The 16,398-nt window shown below is 38.6% G+C and overlaps 1 protein-coding gene across 7 annotated transcripts in view; it reads right to left on the reverse strand.

The window, feature by feature from the left end:
• CHD8 (chromodomain helicase DNA binding protein 8) overlaps nucleotides 1-16,398 on the reverse strand; it is a 62,057-nt gene that overhangs the window by 21,645 nt on the left and 24,014 nt on the right. For all 7 annotated transcript variants that reach the window (XM_040476576.1, XM_040476577.1, XM_040476578.1 and 4 more), the window contains 6 exons: nucleotides 15,681-15,795; nucleotides 7,972-8,154; nucleotides 7,823-7,891; nucleotides 7,406-7,461; nucleotides 6,768-6,885; nucleotides 3,098-3,181 (listed from right to left, as the gene is read on the reverse strand). In XM_040476576.1, coding sequence (XP_040332510.1) covers nucleotides 3,098-3,181; nucleotides 6,768-6,885; nucleotides 7,406-7,461; nucleotides 7,823-7,891; nucleotides 7,972-8,154; nucleotides 15,681-15,795 — 625 coding nt within the window. The remainder of the gene's footprint in view (nucleotides 1-3,097; nucleotides 3,182-6,767; nucleotides 6,886-7,405; nucleotides 7,462-7,822; nucleotides 7,892-7,971; nucleotides 8,155-15,680; nucleotides 15,796-16,398) is intronic.

Below are 16,398 nucleotides of genomic sequence, written 5' to 3' on the forward strand. Positions count from 1 at the left end.
TCTCCCCTGTATTATGTTGACTTAGGTTGAAATTAAAAGATAGACCTCTGGCTCCATACTAGTGTCCTGGGACCAAATTTAATACAGTGGAAGAGTGGAAGCTAAGCTACTTTTCTAAGCAAGGAACATATTAAACCCGTAAGAGAAAAGCAGGGCTGAAATCACTGGGCTTCGGAGCTTCTGTAGCTCTGAGTGCAGATGCTACGTCAAAGAGTAGTCATATGGTGGTAAAGAGATTCCCTTGTGAGCTAGGAGAGAACTAGAAGAGCTATCACTGAGGACAGGTAAGAAGAGAGAAGAGGAAGGGCAAATGCTGAAGCTCCACCTACAGTACTGTGCTCTATGTAGGTGTTCTACTGCAAAGGATGGGCAGTGACCTATGGTAAAATGGCTCCTCTTCTCACTACTCAAGATGATCTTTGCACTGACTGCTTTTCCATTTCTGGCTTATATGAAACAAGAATTCGATTGGGCCTAGTGCTGGGACGCCTGGGTGGCTCAGTCGGTTAAGCATCCAAGTTCAGCTCAGGTCATGATCTGGTACATGAGTTTGAGCCCTACATCGGGTTCTGCACTGTTGGCAGAGAGCTTGCTTGGGATTCCCTCCCTCCCTCCCTCTCTCTCTCTCAACAAAAACCAAAACAAACAAAAAACTTTATATTGGGCCTAGTGTAATCAACAGTAATCTCTATGATCAATTCACAGAATACCCCTCAAAACAGCAAGAAGTTTGAAGATTATATCTAAGTACCTCAACAGAGTCACAGATCATGGGATCCCCAGAATTAATTTAGTTGCTCCTTTTCTTTATTATAGTGACTCAGGTCACCTACATAAAGCCATTTGTCCAGGTCACACATTTCCAGCATCATAATTTACTGTTCCAAATACTTTATTATTTATAATACTTATTTCCACTATTAGGTAATGTACAGAGGATGACAAAGTAAACTTATTTTGGGGATGGAGGGAAATGGGTATATAGGATGATATCCAATACTGGCAGCAAAAGTTTTACCAGGGAACTAAAACATTTTCTTCTGTCTTGCCATTTCCAACACAGTCCAAAGGGACCAAAGACCAATTACTTCTGGAAGAGTTAAGTATGTTGATAGAGAGCACAAGATTTTCAAGGCTAAGAAGACTGAGATCCTGAAAATGATGAGAAGAATTTAATAGCAGCTAACCTGTCCTTTCTAATAGTTGGGTTGGTTTCCCACTCACCTCCCACAAATGAACAACAAACAGTAACTCCCACTCCTACCCCCAAAAGCAGACTATGTTATCTGAGGATGCCTATTAGGATATGAAGACATAGTGAACTGTAATAGGTCTTGGACGTCTAAGGTTTTGAGTGACTCTAAAGGCTTATACAATAAACTTGGAATTTTACAGAGGGAAGACTTTAATTTTTAGGTCCTGTAAGGGTGGTGTATGGAAACATGTCACTTAACTTGTGAGTGGGCCCAGCTCACCACCTGGCACTGGCATTTTAACAAGGTTCTGTGGTTCTGTACTCGTCACTGGGTAAGCAGTAACTGTCAGACGTGATAAAAACTTTATGAAATATGGCCGTACAAAGCAAACCAACAACTGCTACTTAAAGTGCAAAGAAAGCATTAAGTTCTAAGGGAATGGTTGTTCACAGTCTAAGTAAGTTTCAAAAAAATTAAGAGAGGATGTTCAATTCACTGGTGGCTTAGATCTTTACAATTCTTCCTTGGAAAATGAAAAAAGTAATTTATGAATCTGTATTAGCAAGTGTTTTAGCATGTGTAAAATCTGCTAACAGAGCTTTAATGCTCTGATTCCCAATGAAGCTATGCCTGAGAATCCCTTGGAGAACCAACTTAAAAATACAGATCTCTGGGTCCCACCCTAGACCTACTGAATCTGAATCTGTGGGAAGGGAATCCCACATTCTGTTTAAAAGTATAGATTCAGGGGCACCTGGTTGAGTGTCCAACTTTGGCTCAGGTCATGATCTCATGGTTCATAGGCTGGAGCCCCACACTGGGTTCTCTGTCAGTGTGGAGCCTGCTTCAGATCCTCTGTTCCCCTCTCTCTCTGCCTCTCCCCTGCGGCTCTCTCTCTCTCAAAAGTAAACATTAAAAAAACAGTACAGATTCAAACCAATTTTAATGATAAATCAAAACGCATTAATTGATGGTAAGTTCACCAAATAAGTAATTCTCTGGGGCGTCTGGGTGACTCCGTTAAGTGTCTGACTCTTGATTTGGGCTCAGGTCATGATCTCGCGGTTTTGTAATATTGAGCCCCATGTTGAGCCCTCGCAGCTGGCTCATGGGACAAAGAGCCCTGTGTGGGGCTCTGCGCTCCCAGAATGGAGCCTGCTTGGGATTCTCTCCCTCTCCCTTTCTTTCTGCCCTTCCCCTGCTCACACACACCCACTCAAAATAAATAAATAAACGTTTTAAAAAATCAGTAATTCTCTGGGGCAACTGGGTGGCTCAGCTGGTTAAGCGTCTGACTTCTGCTCAGGTCATGATCTCACATTTTGTGAGTTTGAGTCCTGCATTGGGCTCTGTGCTGACAGCTCAGAGCCTGGAGCCTGCTTTGAATTGTGTCTCCCTCTCTCTCTCTCTGCTCTTCCCCTGCTCATACTCTCGCTCTCCTTCAAAAATAAATAAAAACATTAAAACATTTTTAAAAACTTAGTAATTCTCAACAACATGAAGAAAGCTAAGAGTCTGTACAGGTATTTTTACATTCATAACTACAAAGATTTGTGAATTATCTCTACTGCTCTCCCCTTCTCTCACCCTCAACTGAATGTCAGGGGTCTCCCATATAAAATCTGAGAGAAAATGAGATCAAGGTGAATGAGTACTTGTTCATACAGCTCTTGGTACTTATAAATATAGCTCTCAAATGTTTGATTTTATGGAAAGCTTTCCTTTTAGCCTCTCTCCCTACTCCCTTAATCTTCCCAATTTCATTCTAAAGAGCCCTCAGAAAAACTCAAAAATACCTCTTTGTCCCCGGGATTTTTTTAGCCATATCTGAAAAATAAAAGATGGGCAAGCAGACCAGCAGAAATCTAAGACCTTTCATGTTCTTCCATGCCCCAACTTACCTCCCCATTGTCTTTGTCAATGCTGTGAGACTCATCCAATATCCTATCCACCTCTACATAGTCAGGATTGAAGGGCTCTTCATCCTAAAGGAGTTACCAAACAAATAGTAAGACCAAAAGATCATTGTCCAATAGACCCAACCTTCCACCCCACCTTTACTTTGATGATCCTATTTCAAAAAAAACCTTGTTTTTTTAAAAGAAGTCTTCAGAAGGGAGATCCCAAATTTCACAGTATCAAATTCTAAAAACTTACCTGAGCCTGCACCTATCCTCTCACCTATTACCAGAGCAAGTCTCCTAAGAGTGGCCATTCTCTCCATGTGTGGTCTGGATTCCATCCCTTCTCACCTTCTTAATCCCTCTCTACTGGATCATTCCCACAAACACATGGATATTCTCTATTAAGGCACATCTTAAAAAGACCTCCTAACTCTTCATCTGCCTGTAATGATTTTTCTGTTCTGCTTCATAGCCAAATTTTCCCAACTGGTTTAAACACAAGGTATCTCCATGTCATCACCTTCCCTGCCCATCCATTCCACTCTTCCATCCACTTTCCTCACACAACTAAACTACTTACTTTTGTCAAGGTCATTAATGATCTCCAAATTGCCAATATAATGAAATAGTTTTGTCCCCAGTTCGCTTTACCTCTGAAAAGCATTCCACAATTCCTAATTCTCTCCATTAAGCACTCCCTTCCCTGGGATTTGCTGAGACACCATAGTCTCATCAGTAGCACCCCCCCCCCCCCACCCGCCCTTTATTTTGGTTCTGGTTTTTGTTTTGGCCAATTTTCAATCACTTTGGTTCTTCTTCTTCTAAGTCACTGGCATCCGACTCTGGATGGTATATGAAAACATATAACCCACGGCTCCAAAGATCTCAAAGAAACTTTAAGGAAAAAACTCTTCTTTCTTCAGACACTTGTGGCCAGCGCTTCTTGTGACATATCTTTTCCTAATCTTTCTCCTGTAACTCTGGCATACAATTCCTTCTCCTTCACCCAGACCTTGAAATTTGGGAGAATTCTCTAAAAACAAACAAATAAGGGGCGCCTGGGTGGCTCAGTCAGTTGGGCGACTGACTACAGCTCAGGTCATGATCCCGTGGTCTGAGTTCGAACCCCACATCAGACTCTGTGTAGACAGCTCACAGCTTGGAGTCTGCTTCCAATTCTGTGTCTCCCTCTCTCTCTGCCCCTTCCCTGCTTGCCCTCTGTCTCTCTCTCTCAAAAATAATAAACATTAAAAAAAATTTTTTTTAAACAAATAAGTAAATTTTGGGGAATTCTTTAAGCATTGGCTCTGAGCTCACACCCATTCTATTAGAGAAGGAACTTTCTATAAGAAAATACAGAACTATGTACAGAAATCCTCCCTGCCCTGAGGGAACTTTAATCATCATTAAGGTTTTAATAACTATTCATATGCTGATAAACTCAAAATTTTAATTGCAGCCTAAAAAAATTCAGATCTGAATATCTTTCTGCTTAACTATAGATGTGTTAAGGAATTTTAAGGTTAACATAATCTAAACTAATTGATTTCTCCCAAATTGGCTGCTTCTAAAATCTTCCATAATTCAATAAATGATCCCACCTCAACCCATTTGCTCACACCACAAACCTGCCATCACACCAAGCCCTGTCAATTCTAATCTATCCATTCTCTCCATGTGAAACCACACTATTCCAAGCTGTGATACTTCCTATCTAGAAAACTTCAACTGCTTCCATACTGTTTACTGTACTCTCTTCAATCCATTCTCCAAAGTTGTAAGTGATTGTGTAAAAGTGAAAACTGGGGGGCAACTGGGTGGCTCAGTCGGTTAAGCGTCGGACTTCGGCTCAGGTCACGATCTCCTGGTTCGTGAGTTCAAGCCCCGTATCAGGCTCTATGCTGACAGCTCAGAGCTTGGAGCCTGCTTTGGATTCTGTGTTTCCCTCTCTCTCTCTCTGTCCCTTCCCTGCTTGTGTTCTCTCTCAAAAACAAATAAAAGTGAACATTGCATTATGTCTTTGACCTGCTTTAAATGATTTAATCATTTTCATTTGTAAACAAAACTAAAACCAAACTGCTTAGAAGATCTGTAAGCACCTGCTTGCCTAAATTTCTGATTTCATTTTGGGCCATTCTCTTTTGTTCATCAACTCCACTGTCCTTTTAGTTCCTCAGCTTGTCTCAGGGCTTTCACATATGCTGTTTCCCATGCCAGCAATACTATTTACATGGGTTCATGTCCTTGCTCCTATTCACAACTGAATTCTCAGAGAAGTCTTCCCTAATTATCCAAAGTAGGCGTTTTCCCACCCGTTACGTCTCCTTGTGCTCTTTTTTGGCACTTATCATGATTTGAATTATTTTTTACTCTCTGTCTCTCCCAATTAGACAGTGAGGTGGATGAGAACACAAACCATGTCTGGTTTGTTCTCCATAGAGACTGGCACATAATAAATGATGAATAAATGAATGACTGATTTGGTTAAATAGCCTACCTACATATGGAGATTTAATTGGCATATGAGTTCATAGAGTTGGTTCAACAATCACAAATTGTACATTAATACCAGCTGGAATGGCATTGCAATTTCATCGTACATTTCACAAATTAGGCATTAAAAGAACAAAGATGAAGGAACGCCTGGGTGGCTAAGTTAGTTAAGTGTCTGACTCTTGATTTTGGATCAGGTCATGATCTCAAGGTTTGTGAGTTTGAGCCCTGCATCGGGCTTTGCACTGACGGTGCGGAGCTTGCATAGGATTCTCTGTCACTCTCTCTGCCCCTCCCCTGCTCCCTCTCACTCTCAAAATAAAAAAATAAACATAAAAAAAGAAAAAGACAAAAAACACAACCCAATTATTTTCATATAAAAAGAAATTATAAAACCTAAATGGTCCTACTTGCCGTCTCTAGGTGATGTGAGAAATAACTCTTTTACTGGCAAACCTGGTAGTATAAAATTAGCTTTACCAGATGTATTCAGGCAGAACTTTTTCTGCTGAAACTCTGCATTATTCCTTCCCTCAACCTTTCCTACTGGATCCTTTCCCCTTTAGCTCTAAGAAGCTTTGAAAAGGAATTGGTCTTCTCAAGGCACTTAGTACCCTATGTATAATAAAGATGAAAAATTGCAGTTTGGCAATGGGATGTGTACACAAAGCTTTCAAAGGAAAGTAGAGAGTTAAAATATGGCTCAAGAGACCCTTATGAATGCTCCAGTGTTTAACCAGTAGTAAGAATGGCTATGGGAAATTAGAGCTCCTTTATCACGATTTCTTGATATACTGGATTAGAAATTATAGAAAATAAGTGTTCTCTCTTAACGACATGTTTGCTTATGCCTACAGATACCATTGGCTGCCACAGACTGACATTAGGAGTGCCTCAAATAGACTGTAGGTCAGTTTATCACCCATCTTGAAAATACTCCATGGATACTGAACAAGTCAAAATTAAAATATTCTAGTAACTTACAAAGACTGTATTTAGACCTGGTAAACAAAGCATGGGGCTATAAAGTAAGGAAGGTTCAATGATCAAAATTAAGACTTCATACCCACGTACACAAAGCAACTATAAACCTTGAAGAATCAGTCAAGACTGCTGACTCCAGTAATTTATGCTTCTATGAAATAAATGATAGGTAATACCTATTCCTTATTACCTCATGGAAGAAGTGTCTCATCTGAGCCATTTTGGTTTTGAAGCGCTTTAGTTTTTGATGGATTCTCTTATCCTTCTCTAGTTGGGAGATGGTAGCCCATTCACAGTGCAGATAGGAGCTGAAGGGGATGGAAACAGCCAGTCATGGTGTGAGAAAGGAGAGGTGGTTGGCTAGGTTTGGGGATTAGCCAGAGGCAGGCACAATGAGTACAACATGTTTAAGTGGGAGATAGTCTCTTAGGTTAGTGCTTCTTAAACTTGATTTTGCACACAAATACCTGGTCTGGGGCAGGCTTGAAAGTACACATTTCTAACAAGCACCCAAATGAGGCTAATTCTTTTGGTCCATGGACCATAGTCTGAGCAGCAAGGTCTTAGTGTCAGACTAAGGTATAGAGGATCACAAAAGATTTTATCAGGAATCACCTTTATCCTACCTTCCTGCCAGTAATAGTAAGATTCATGACAATTCCTGAATTTCTCTCTGAATAGAAGAGATTTCATTTTACTCAATGAAAACAATTTAGGCTAGGAGACTACAAAAAGGGGACATATTCCCACCCAGGAAAGACTATACAGGAGAACTTTTTACAACCCTGTGGAGATTAGGGTGAAAAGCTTTTTGCACGGATCACATACTAGTTCTTGTACTTGACAAAGAATTCTTCTGCTTCAGTATATTGTCCAGAAGGAAGCTGAGAAGAAAAACATTATAGTTATTAATACTTTATTTGTCAAAGAAATAACCCTTAAATTCCACTACTTCTAGTAGAGCTTCATACCAATGCCCCAAGTATATTACTGACTGAGGGATTAAAGAACTAATCTGGTACTTCAATATAAGAGGTCTCATAGTTGGAAAAAATAAGCCTTCATCCATTTTAAACAGGTAAGCAAAAGAGGAGGCAAAAAAAACAGTTCCTATTTTCTAGCTAATTTACCCCCACCATATTTCATAATTACACTGCAGTAATTTATCCTGACATCCAAAGGTGCTCATTAAATAAAGTCTGTGAATGTAGCATTATGAGCTGACATTAAAGGTTAAGGCCTCACCTCCTTCTTCACAATCCGCATGGAAAGCACTTTGTCTACTATGGCTGCATCTTCTTCACTGGGATTCTCCTGTAGCAAAAGATGCAGTCAGTCAACAGAGACTCTGAGGAGCAGGACAACCTCTCATATTGCTTAAGTTCTCAGCTTACCACAAAGAACTGCATGGAAGGCAAAGTCTCGCCATCTGGTTCCTGCACTGGTTCAGGGAGGATAGGCTCAGTTTTTATTGGACCAGTTACATCCACTTCTTCTTCTTCTTCATCATCTGTGATCTTTATATCCAGATCCTCTGTGTATTTTTTTCGCTTAACTTGGCGGTTTGAGCGTCTCTTCTGTAGAGGCAAGAATGGTTAAAATAACTGTATAGATCTCTCAAAGAGAAAACCTTTAAAAAACTATTTGCCTTTAGTCATATACTTAGACTTTACTCTAAAATCCCTATGAAAAATCAAACCAAAAGATAAAGAGCTTATTTACCAACTTATGTGATGTCAAATCACGTAATTTATTTTATGTACCAAATTCCTATTCATTTGCTGAATTTTTTTTTTTTTTTAACATTTATTTATTTTTGAGAGACAGAGAGAGACAGAGCAGGAGCAGGGGAAGGGGAAGGGCAGAGACAGAGTGAGACACAGAATCTGGAAGCAGGCTTCAGGCTCCGAGCTGTCAGTACCGAGCCAGTTGTGGGGATCGAACTCACGAATCACGAGATCATGACCTAGGCCAAAGTCAGGCGCTTAACTGACCAAGCCACCAGGTGCCCCTGAATTTTTTTTTTAAATCAAAGAACAAGAATCCACCTGAAAGTAACCTGGGTACTACTGGCAAGAAGCTCTAATAAACTGCAACAGGACTCAACCTACAAGGTACAATGTACTTTCCACAAGGAGCAAACCTAAAGTGCAAAGGTGCAAGAATGTTTTGTTTCTAGTTTTTGTTTCTTTTCATTCTAGGTTTTTTTGTTTTAATAAATAGAATCATACCATGTGATGATTATAGTATTGTTCTGCCACTTTTCTGTTAATAATATTTCTTAAAGATGTTTTCTGTATCGATACATTTAGATTTACCTTACTCTTTCAAGTGGCTGAGCAAAACATTTTTTAAGTAATACTTTATAGCTCATGATAAAAAACTGGAAGGATGGAGAGATAAAATTATTATTTTTCAATCATGACTATACCCCTGAAAAACCCAGAAGAATTAAATTAATTATCAGATGTCAAACTACTGATATTGAGCAAACTTCCCTGGGATAACACCAATTTTAAAAAATCAATATCATTCTTATATAGACTGAGCCATAAAATATATAAAAGAAAATATGCTATATATGAAAACAAAAAGATTATTTATCTAAACAATTAAATTTAGTAAGAAATATATAAAATCTATATGTAAAAAACTTTAAAACACTCCCAGAGGACTTAAAAAAGACTTGAATAAATAGTAAAATACATTGTTCTGGAATAAGAAGAATCAATTCTAATTACATAAATTGGACAAAATAAAACTTCTTAATTAGATAAGCTGATCCCAAAATTCAAAGAAAGAAAAAGACATCTAAGAATAACCAGAAAAAATTTAAAAAGTGTGCTTGGCCTTACCAGATTTTAAGGACAATACAGAGCTATACTAATTAACAAAGGTTGGTACCTCTCCAAGACAAACAGGTCAATGAAATAATGTCCAAATATAGACTAAAATACTTTTGTGGATTTAGAACATAATAAAAATAGCACCTCTAATGAGTGAGGAAAAAGTAGATTATTCTATAAATGGGAATGGAAACAAATGGCCATCCATCTAGAGGGTGAAACTAAATTACATAAAGATAAAAGATTTAAAAGATCTTAAAAATCTTATAAAGAAAAGATATAACATTTCTTTTTCTCTTTAAGTTCAAGCTTCCTCCCCCACCCCCGCCACATGGGACTTGAACTCACGACCCTGAGATCAAGACCTGAGCTGAGATCAAGAGTTGGATGCTGAAATGACAGAACCACCCAGGCACCCCAGAAAAGACGTAACATTTCTGAAAGAAAATGAAGAAGAATTTTTTAATAATCCTGTAGTAGGGAAGGTGTTTCTAATAAATTGATCAATTTGACCTTGCAAAATTTAAGATATTTATATAATATCGTAACAAAGCTGAGACAAATAATGAATTGAGGAGGAAAACATCACATGATACATATCCTAAGCAGAGTTCTTTTGAGTAACTAAGAAAAGATCCATAACACAACAGAAAGATAGGCAAATAACATGGATACAGTGGAAAAAAAAGGTCTTAAATGTAAAAAGATGCTCACACTCATAATAATAAAACAATTACAACTGAAAACTAAACGGAGATACTTTTTTTTTTTTCACCTAACAGACTGGCAAAAATCAGAAAGTCTGATCAAATATTGAAAGAGGAACTCGGTGAGAATGCACATGGACATAACCTCTATAAAAGAAAATCTGAAACTACCTTTTGGTCCAGCAATTCCACTTCAAAGGTATTAGCCTACAAATAAATCTGAACATGTATACAAATCTTTGTAGCATTATTTGTGGTAGTAGAAGAGCAGAGAAAACCTAAATGCTCATCAATAGGGGACTGGTTAAACAAATTACAGTACAGTCAAACTGGAATGCTACACAATTATTTACTGTTTTTAAGGTTTTTTTCTTTCTTTTTTTTTTTTTTTTTTTTTTTTGAGGGTGGGAGGGGAGGGGCAGAAAGAGGAGGAGAGAGAAAATCCCAAGCAGGCTCAGCACTCACTATAGGGCTCGAACTCACAAACCGTGAGATCATGATCTGAGCCAAAATCCAAGATCGACGGAGCCACCTAGACGCCACTGTTATAGAACTATTTAAAAAGAATGGGCTCAGTTGGTTAAGTGTCTGACTCTTGATTTCAGCTTAGGTCATGATCTTGAAGTTCCTGGGATCAAGCCCCGCACTGGGCTCTGCGCCAACAGCGTAGAGCCTGCTTGGGATTCTCTCTTCCTCTCTCTCTCTTTGCCCCTCCCCCACGCACAAGCACACACACACTCTCTTTCTCTCCAGATAAAATGTTTAAAAATCTCCCCTGCTCACACAATCGTACATGCATATGTGCACATTTTCTCTCTCTCTCTCAAAATAAATATGTTTTAAAATAAAAAAAAGAAAAAAAAAAGAAAAAGAAAAAGAAAAAGAAAAAGAAAAAGAAAAAGAAAAAGAAAAAGAAAAAGAAAAAGAATGGGGTAGGGGCGCCTGGGTGGCTCAGTCAGTTGAGTGTCCTACTCTTGATTTCAGGTCAGGTCATGATCCCAGGGTTGTGGGATCAAGTCCCATGTTGGGCTTTGCACTGAGCATGGAGCCTGCTTAAGATTCTCTCTCTCCCTCTGCCCCTCCCCACTCTCACACTGCACCCATTCTCTGTTTTAAAGAAAAAAAGGAAAAAAAATGGGGTAGTTGACAACACCAAATACTGAAGATGTGTAACTGGAACTCTCATTAGTGGTGAAAATGTAAAATGACACAATCACTTTAGAAGTTGGCAGACGTTTGGGGCGCCTGGGTGGCTCTGTCAGTTAAGGGTCTGACTTCAGCTCAGGTCATGATCTCATGGTTCATAGGTTCGAGCCCTATAGTGCTGAGCCTGCTTGGGATTTTCTCTCTCCTGTGTTGGGCTCTGTGCTGACAGCTTGCTCTGAGCCTGGAGCCTGCTTTGGATTCTGTGTCTCCTTCTCTCTCTGCCCCTCCCCCACTCACACTCTCTCTGTCTCTCAAAAATAAATGTAAAATAAAATAATACTAAAAAAAGTTGACAGATTCTTACAAAGTTATACGTTTATATGTATAACTACCCTCTGGTCTATCAATGCTATTCCTTAGATTTAGCTATGAAAAATGAAAACCTGTGTCCACAAAGTATGACTAAGACTGTTCACTGCAGCCTTATTCACAACAGGTCCAAACAGAAACAACCCAAATGCCCATCAATAGAAGAATGGATAAACATTATGCTGAAAGAATGGAATCATACTATGTCATTCTGTTTACATGAAGTTCAAGAATAGGTTAAGTTTAATCTATGGTAAAGAGAAATCAGAACAACGGTTGCCTATGGGAAGAGGGTAGCCTAACTGAAGTGAGTACAAGAGAATTTTTGGGGTGGTGGAACACAGGACTTCATTAAATTACCTCTCTACTCTGGTGTACATTTCAAATTTTCATAATACAAAGAAGGTGGGCTAGATTGATCTTTCCTGATGAAGAATAATCTCCAAGATATATTGTTGGAGAAAATAAAGACTGTATAGAAAAGTACATATAAATACAATATTCCCTATTAGTGGAAGTAACGTTCATGAAAGTAAAGAATATTTCTGGAAGGATACACAAAATATTGGTAACAGAGGTTACCTCTGGGGAAGAGAAGTGGGGGACTGTGAGGCTGGGGTCTAGACTGGGAGATATTCATAGTGTCTACTTCTGTGCCCTACTGTAATTTTTCTCACATATATATTTTTTTAACCTAAAAAACAAAATGGCAAATGGTCATGAGGTTTAAAAGTTCCAACGTACAAAAATGAGAGCACGGTAATCATGACCCACCTACTCTTCAACATTCTCCTAAAAATATTTGTGCATCCTTCCAGGAAAAAAAAAAATGGATGTATAAACATGTATTATTTGTATACACACACATACACACACACACACATACTCTTTAAATGTTATTAAAGAGAGAGTATATATATTATTCTACACCTAGATTTTTTTTTCATTTAATATGGAGAGTTTTCCACGATAAGCACACCTACTCTACTTCATTGTTTTTATCTTATTTTTAAATATTTATTTTATCTTAAGAGAGAGAAGCCAAGTGCACGCACAAGCAGTGGAGGGGCAGAAAGAGAAGGAGAGAGAGAATCCCAAACAGGCTCTATGCTCAGCATGGAGCCCGACACAGGGCTCAATCTAACAATCCTGGGATCACGACCTGAGCTGAAATGAAGAGTCAGACGCTTAACTGACTGAACCACCCATGTGCCCCTTTATTTTTTTAATGCTTTATTTATCTTTCTTTCTTTTTAGTAATCTCTACATCCAAAGTGGGTCTTGAACTCAAGACCCCAAGATCAAGAGTCACATGCTCTACTGACTGAGCCAGCCAGTCGCCCCTCTATTTCATTGTTTTTAATTGCCAGGTAGTATTCCTTTTTTTTTGAGAGAGAGAGACAGAGACAGCCTGAGTGAGGGAGGGGCAGAGAATCCCAAGCAGGTTCCATGTGGGCAGCGCACAGCGTGGGCTCAACACGGGGCTCAATATCATGAAATTGCGAGATGATGACCTGAGCCGAAACCAAGAGTCGGATGCTCAACTGACTGAGCCACCCAGGCTCCCTGCCATGTAGTGTTCTAGTGCATGGATTTTCAGAATTTTATTAACTATTTCTCCACCACAGACAGTGAATTTTTGGACATTTCTGCTATTGCAAATATTGCTATGATACACATAATTACATACTTTTGGGTTTCCTAGATGCAGAATCACCAAGTCAAAAGGCATTGACATTTCAAATTGTTACATACTGCAACACTGACTCACCAAAAAGATTGTTTCAACACTCCCATCAGCTGCTTGCTGTTCCTTAAGTCCACTGCCAACACTGGCATTACCATTTATAATGGGCTGAATTATATCCCCCAAAATTCTTATGTTGAAAACCTAATCCCTAGTACACCTCAGAATGTGACTGTATTTGGAGACAAGAGTTTTAGAGAAGTAAGTTAAAATGAGACTGACAGGGTGGGCTCTAATTCAACTCGACTGACATCCGTAGAAGAGGAAATGTGGACACATGGAAAGACACCAGGGATTTATGCACTAAGAAAAGACAAGGTAAGAACACAGTGAGAAAGTAGCCATCTACGAGCCAAGGAAAGAGGTCTTAAAAGGTAACCAAACTTGCCGACCCCTTGATCTTGGACTTCTAAGCCTTCAGAATCGTGAGAGGATAAATTTCTACTGTTTAAGCCACACAGTCTGTGGTATGTTATCATGGCAACCCTAGCAAACTAATCCACCACCTTTAAAATTTTGTATTTCTTGTATTACAATGATTTGCCTTTACTTTTTTAATTTAGCCCTTTATTTAACATACACATACATAACTCTTTCTATACTCTCTTACCGTGATCTAAGCACTGTTCTCCGTCCTTCATAAATGCTTACATTTAATACTCCTAATAACTCTACTTGGTAGGCATTATTACTTGCATTTTAGAAATAAGGAAATTGGGGCACCAAGAGGTTAAATAAACTTGCCTGAAGTGACAATATTAGTAGAGTTAAGATGAGAATCGAGGAATTCTTGCTCCAGAGTTTATGCTCTTAGCCACTACATTATTTGTAGACTTATTTGTTACACACGTATAATTTTTATATAGTCAAATAAATGTTCCATTTATGAATTATGAATTTTAATGCCCCCTTACAAAGATCTACTTTACTTGATAATTATTTTAAAAATCCATCCATGTTTTATAAAAAGTTCATGATTTCAAGTTTTACATTTGGACCTTTGATTAAACTAGTATTTGAGGAATGACACAAGAAATCCAGTTTTTTTTCCCTAATTTTTTTTCCAGTTGTTCTAACATAATTTAATATTTTTTTTCTTTCCACTGATTTAAAATGGCATTTAAATTCATATACTAAATTCTCATAACCATTTGAATCTATTTCTAGACTCTATTCTCTTTATTTTAAATGTTTATTTATTTATTTTGGAGAGAGAGAGAGAGATAGAGAGAGTGCACGAGCAAGGAGCAGAGAGAGAATCAGAAGCGCGCTCAGTGCTGAGAGTGCAGAGCCTGATGCAGGGCTCGAATTCAACAACCACTGAGATCACCTGAGCCGAAGCAGGAAAGCTTAACCAACTGAGCCACCCAGGTGCCCCTCTATTATCTTTATTAATGTTATTTCTTCTCTGATTCCAAACTCTTAGTAATTATTATATCATAATATGCTCTAATGTCTGTTAAAGCTAATTTTTGCCTCAATTTTCTTTTCAATAATTTCTTGGCTATTCTCACATGTTAATTTCCCCAGAAAAACCCAGGTATCAGTTAGCCAATGTACTGAACGTGTATCAAGAAAGAAGGTACGCATTTATAAATATTAACAGCTAGAGAAGCACTTAAGGTTCGTTTAGTCCAAACCTTCATTCACTAAGGAAAAATTCAGACACAGACATAGAAGCTAAGTAAATCTGCCAGGCCCACAGTGCTACTTAGAAGAACCATGGGTCTCCCAAATCTTAATACCAGGTTCTTTGTATGGTTGGAAACTAGAGCCAAAGGTGGTACCGTAAAGCAACAATGAGAGACAGAGGACTAAGTTTAGTCCAGCTTCTGGTCCAGCTTCTTTTATTTTCTTTCAATGTTTCTCATCTTCAAAAGGTAGGAAAAAACACTGTGTCTAAGCACCCAGTTCAGAGAGTCAGAACCCTGAAGTGTAGAAAAGGTAAGGCAAATAGATAGATGGACAGTTCTAAGAGAAACCAAAGTACTGACAGAGTCATAACAACAACCATGCACATTATTTCATACTTGCTTAGTTTTTGCAACACTAGAATTTTGGAAATGAGTATTGTTATTTGTATAGTAATTGCTTTTTAGCTAAAAAAACCTCAACATTTAAAAGAGACGACCATGACCAGGCCCCACCTCTTTTACCTTTTAGGCCTACCTCTCTTATAGAAAAATTCTTAAAATGTCCATAGGCTCATAGTCTCTCGTATCTATTCCTGGTTTGTCTGCCAGAATTAAACATGATTTATCTACTAAGTTCATTTGGGATCCTTTTACCTGAATGCTGCTTTCTTCATCTTCCCGGGGTGACTGGGCAGGCATGACTTCTACATCTGAATTATCAGATGAAGTATTACGCTTTCTCTTTTTACCCACCACAGGGGTGATGGTGCTAAAAAAGGAAAAACCAAATTCATTTTCAGTAAGGGCCAAATTCATTTAGGAGATAAAAAATGTAATTAACCTAACCCATCGTATATGAATGAAACTTCCTGATAGAAGTGTCTAGCTCTTCAGTTGAGGGGACACACAGCTATTGAGCAAGGTGTCTGAAAAAAGAAGATATTGGGGTATCTAAGCCACGGGCTGACCTTTACATCAGATGTGACAAATCCTTGCTACTACTGTACTCACAAATACCTGAAGAAAGGTGGCTAAGACAGTGGAAAAAATACTGGGCCAAGAACTGCAAGGCCTCACTTTTAGTTTCAGTTCTGTCACTAGCTGGGCATTAGCTTCCTTATTTATACAATAAACACTGATGAGAATACCTGGTTGACAGTCGTTGAGGATGAACTAAGATAGGACACATGAATTTTTTCTTAAAAGCTGAAAAATCTTCTGCAAATATAAAGCATTATTGTAATTCCACCACAAAGCCTGAAGACTCCCAGGGGTAGAAGTTAGGGAGAAAGGAATGAGGCTACAAGACATGGATGAGAAAGAGGGGACGCTCAAACGTGACAAGCCCTGGTTCTGACAACACTGCTTCAGG

This window comes from Herpailurus yagouaroundi, unplaced genomic scaffold (assembly GCF_014898765.1).
Source record: "Herpailurus yagouaroundi ecotype Mexico unplaced genomic scaffold, PumYag 141, whole genome shotgun sequence".
Taxonomy (NCBI): domain Eukaryota; kingdom Metazoa; phylum Chordata; class Mammalia; order Carnivora; family Felidae; genus Herpailurus; species Herpailurus yagouaroundi.